Genomic DNA, 5,176 nt, shown 5'->3' with positions numbered 1-5,176 from the left:
CAATTTTTATCATGGAAATTGATAACTAAACGAACGTTCAATTATATGCATGCATGACTACTAAATTGATTCGACTTAGCTAGTCTCTAAAAAGCCGACAATCAATTAAATCAAAATCATTCAAGCATCCTAATTATTAATTAAGGTCGGAAAGACCATGTCCTAATTAAACTATATGCTCTCAATTCTACTAGGTCCTTGGTGATCATGTAGAATTAGAAAAATATATGCATTAAGAATGGGGATTCAATCGTGTTGATTAAATGTCAGGAAAAGCCATATTCAATTAACCGATTTATTTTTCGAATCTAGATTAAACATGCAATGCCAAAATTCAAGGACAACCTATAAATCTTCAGCATACACATTCAACCATTGCTGCCGAGGTAAAATCAAGCATAGACGAACTACGAGGAAATGTGCGAACTTGAAATTAACTAGTGGAGATATGCAATCATGATAGGGTCGTCAGTCCAACAACAAATGCAAATCTAAATTCATCAAGATTTGAAGAAAAATATATAATTGAAGAAAATCAAATTTTAATTTCAAAAAACTCAAGAAATTATATATGAAGCTCTTGCTCAAAGAAAATTAGAAAGAAATTACCTCTTAATTCATAGACAAATCTGAGATACTCATCCAATCCATCGATTACAACCCAAAAGAAAAAGAAAAACTAACCTAAAGACACTAAATTTTGAAAGGAAAGGAAGAAGAATGTGATGACCCTTTTCCATAAATGTCCTTTTTTAGGAACTCGAGGAACTTTGGCCTCCATCAAATTCGGCCCCAAAATTAAGCATGTCTTGACCTAAAGAGAAGGGAGATATTTATAGAAATCATCGTAGCATTGCAACGCTAAGAAGAGCATTGTAACGCTGGCATTATGCAAACTTCAGAGCGTTGCAACACTGCAAATTCTGCCTTATAGTGTCAGACAAACGCCAGGCCAGCGTTACAACTCTGTGACAGTGACATTTTCATAATTTTAACTTCTTTGAAGCTCGGATGCTCAAATTACCTCTAAATTACTTCAAATTAACCATGTTATTCACCAAATGATTAATTCTACCTATTGATTGCTTGGTATCTACAAAATAATACAAAACACATAAAGTCCAAAAATGAGCTCAGATTAAGCTAAGAATAATAGCTCTTTTTGAGAGCTATCAAATAGCCTAAGTTGAAACTAAAGAGATAATTGTACGTGAGTCACTGAATATGAAGTCTATCAGATAAGTACTTTCATTGTGATAGTTAAACTCTAATTTCGTTCCACCGGGCACACAACCCCCTAGAAGTTGGTGAATTTCTACCGAACTAGTTTATCAATCTCTATGTCTCTATATTTCTATTTACTTTCTTGTTGCCTACTTGTCATACATATTGTCTGCAGTGACATCGTACTTGACATTATATTCTATGTTAGATTTACCCTATTTTTTTTTTTTTTTTCAGAAAGACAAACCACATAATCAATCAAGAAGAGGAAGTATGTTCCCATGGCTCAAGACGATGTTTTAAATGACGATGTTATTAATGATGATATGGCTTGAAACGAAGAGAATGTGGACTCATAATCTTGGAATAGAGGGATTGGTTAAGCAAGTTTGTGAAGAGAGCATTGTTTTATTTTCAAAACGATATATACATAAACTTGCAACTGAAAGACGTGCTTTCTAATAGGTACACTTAAACCAAGTGTCCCTACTTTTTTCTTTGAATTATTGCAATATATCATATAAACAAAGACAATCAAGGAACAAAACCATGAATCGTAAAGAGAATGGCCACATACAAGAAATGAGAAAAAAAAAAAAAAAAAAAAAAAAAGAAAAAAACAACAATGTCACATCCTCGATTTCTTAACACATGCCTCAAATGGGCTAGTGCTATTATAACCCACTCAATCCATTCGGAGTTGGAGCCTCCGGTAGAATATTTAAAACAGAAAAAATAATGTACTGAAAAGCAAAAAAAAAAAAGAAATACATAGATACATTATGCAATTGGCATGAATTTATATTAATTTATTAAAAAAGAATTCAAATGGGCTTGAATTAAATTTGGGATCTCATTTCTCACACTGTGTCGGTGCTCAGACCAAGTACACACAAACTCAACCATAGACGAACTCAAACTCACCTCTTACCTTTTTCTGTTTCCGGGAAAGATACTAAAGATCTGAAGCTTGCATCAAACTATCAAAACTAGATTGATACAATTTTAGCACTAAACGTCCGATCGATAGCTGCATTGGAATATCTCAATTAGATTAACACATTCTTAGCATTTTCATCCACTATCAATGCAGGTTAAAATCAGTAAAATATGTCCGTTCAATACAAATTTAAAATACAATTGGTAAATTGATCTTTCTCATACTTCTAACTGCATATATAGCTAGATAAATACCAGCCACATCATTATTTGAGCCGTGCAATTAGCTAATTCTCTTGGACGAAGTTGCGAGGTGGTTTTCCGACTAGTTGGAGTGGTTTTCCGGTGACACGATCGGGCAGTTTTCTGGGCGCTTATTTGCTCCGCCTTGATTGTACAAGGTAGTGAGTTGATGGAAATAAGGGCAAGTTCTTGAGTCAAGAGATCTCTTCTTGTTGACATCTTTAGTTTTTCTAAAGTACTTATTTATGTTCTCCCATTTCTCTTTGCATCTCTTGGCACTTCTCTTGTAACCCAATTGAAGCATTCCTTGTGAGATTCTTTCCCACAATGGCGCTTTTAATGACGCACCTTGTTCGCCACTACCGTCACCATTGTTGTAGAGGTTGCACCTTACATTTACTAAAGCCAACACTTCATCTCTTGGCCATCTTTTTCCCAACTCATCAAGCTCATCTTTATGATTTCTAGTACTTTTAGGGTTTGGTGGTGGGTTTGAATGATTGATGAAGGAATTGGGATCTTGTGGAGCAAGGATTTGAGTTGATAAACAAGGGTTTTTAGGTTTTTTAATTTGATCATTTTGACTAGAAAAAGAGCTTGAATTTTCATGGGGTGGTAGAGCAACTACTTGTTTTTTGTTGGGGCTTGAAGTTTGGGTTTGGATTAAGGATGAGGAAGAAGGAGAATTTGGGACATTATTGTTATTGTAATTATTCAAACTTTGGAGTAAATTTTGTAAGTCCTTTTTGGATGGAGAGGAAGAAATTAAAGTGGTTGAATTGGTGATTTGGTTCAAAATTTCAATGATTGTGGCTTGCCTATCAATTGCAATGGCTTGTTCATGGGCCATAACTTCAAGCTCCTTATGAAGTCTCTCCATTTGTTCCTTCTTCCAACATTCCTCTTTAGCAACCTTCTCTTCCTCCTTCTTCAACATGTCTTGTAAAAGCTTTGAGTGGATTTCCTCTTGTTGAATCATCATTTTCTTCACTATCTCCTCACAATAACCCTTCAATATTTCAAATTCTTTTTGCCTCATCATTTTCCTCTTCTTCTTCTTCTTGCAATTTCTTGATCTACTACTTTCATCTTGTTCTTCCTCAGTCGTCGCTCTTGTTTCGTCGTTTCTTAAATCCTCCTCCTCTTCTTCCTCCTGCAGTTCTCCATCTCCATCTTTGAAATCAGCTTCCTTTTCTTCTTCACCTTCTTCTGGTACCACAACGATGGTGGCGCCACCGTCGTCGGATTTCCCGTCATGAATCAAGAGAAGGTCATCTTGATCTTGATGATGATGATGCTGATAATTTAGCTCATGAGTGAGGAACCTACAACTTTTGTTGTAGTTAATATTGTGGTTGAAATATCTGCTCTCTTCTTCAAATTTCTCTTTGCACTTCTCTGCAGTCCTTCTGAAACCCACCTCTCCCAACTTCCTGCACCCATCATAATTAATTTTAAAAAAAAACTAAAAACTAAATGCAACCAACATATATGCCTGCATTTATTCTACTTTTTAAGTGTATATTAAAGTTATACACCTCACACATTATTGTATTTCCCAAGGAGAAAAAAAAAAAAAAAAAAAAAACACAATATCATAATTATATCATTTCTCTCTCTAGTACAATTGAATTGAACTAGCCTACTAAATAGAAGAACAGAAAAGAGCAAAGAATATGCTTAATTAGAAAGAAAAACATAAATAAATAATGAAGAGTCAATAAGAAATTCTCTTTTAAAATTTTTGAGGGGCTGAATTTGATGACCTTGAAACATGTTCCCAAGTGGATTCATGGAAGCAATTGTCAATATTAGATCTGATTCTTAAGAGGGCAAGAAGCTCGTCATTTCTCCATTCATCATGATGAATATGATCCTCCATCAAAATGGATCTGTTGTTGTTGTTGTTCTCTCTGTCGACCTCCAAATCCATGGCCACCTGCAAATTATTCCCAGTCGTCGTCGTCTCGTCGTCGTTCTTCTCGTTGCCATTCTCGCGGGGATTCGGAGATTGATGATGCAAAAAATGATGAGGCTGATGAAGATGAATTTGATGATGAGTAGTGGAACTAGCATTGTAAGAATCAAAAGGGTGGAAGTTGAAATTGGGAGAATGAAGAGCAAAATTAAGAGGAATTAAAGGAAGAGAATTGGAATTTGGTGGTGGTGGTGGTGGTGTTGCTGCTGTTCTTGGAGTTAAGAATTGATGAAGTTGCTCAGATACTGATCCTTCAAACATGGTGTAGTTTGCTCTTTCTTCTTCTTCTTCTTCTTCTTCTTCACTTCTTTTTAACTCTCTTTTCTCTCTCTTTTATTGTAAAATTGGCAAAATGCTTCAAATAAACACAACAAAACACACACCCCTAGACTATACAATACTATACCTATCTCTCTCTCAATTTATTTATTTATTTATTTTAATTTTTCTATATATTTTTGTTTTTTTTTATTATTATTATTATTCTCTCTCTAGATCTCAATCTTCTTTATGGAAGAATTTGTCTTGTTGTGGAAGACAAAAAGATGTAGCCCACCACACCCTTTTCTAAGAAACTGAAAGTCACCCTCCAAACAACACAACACACACATTATTAGAGACATATATCAGTTAGTATTCACTGCATGCTACACCTACTTTACCAATGTTTTGTGTTTTATTATATACATATTATAATTTCTAACTTACTGAACCCTATTGCTTTAACTTTGTGTATATCTAATTTTTTATAATTAGGACAAGTTGAAATCTTTTCACTCCCATGTGGAATTT

General features: G+C 34.5%; 1 protein-coding gene across 1 annotated transcript; it reads right to left on the bottom strand.

The window, feature by feature from the left end:
• Positions 1-2,227: 2,227 nt before the first annotated feature.
• LOC120071510 (Duplicated homeodomain-like superfamily protein) lies at positions 2,228-4,863 on the bottom strand. The gene is made up of 2 exons (XM_039023833.2): positions 4,173-4,863; positions 2,228-3,839 (listed from the first exon to the last, which is right to left on the bottom strand). The coding sequence occupies exons 1-2, from the start codon at positions 4,643-4,645 to the stop codon at positions 2,489-2,491; spliced, it is 1,824 nt and encodes a 607-aa protein (XP_038879761.2). The 5' UTR covers positions 4,646-4,863; the 3' UTR covers positions 2,228-2,488.
• Between the last annotated feature and the right edge of the window lie 313 nt (positions 4,864-5,176).

The sequence above is a fragment of the Benincasa hispida genome, chromosome 2 (genome assembly GCF_027475165.1).
Source record: "Benincasa hispida cultivar pf3 chromosome 2, pf3_genome.v1.1, whole genome shotgun sequence".
Taxonomy (NCBI): Eukaryota; Viridiplantae; Streptophyta; class Magnoliopsida; order Cucurbitales; family Cucurbitaceae; genus Benincasa; species Benincasa hispida.
This window is presented reverse-complemented; position numbering and strand designations above follow the sequence as displayed.

Excerpts from the sequence above, each read along its gene's own strand:
- LOC120071510 (XM_039023833.2), bottom strand. The coding sequence starts at position 4,645 with ATGTTTGAAGGATCAGTATCTGAGCAACTTCATCAATTCTTAACTCCA. Across the intron at positions 3,840-4,172 it reads ACTTGGGAACATGTTTCAAG|GAAGTTGGGAGAGGTGGGTT; the intron begins GTCATCAAATTC and ends TGATGGGTGCAG.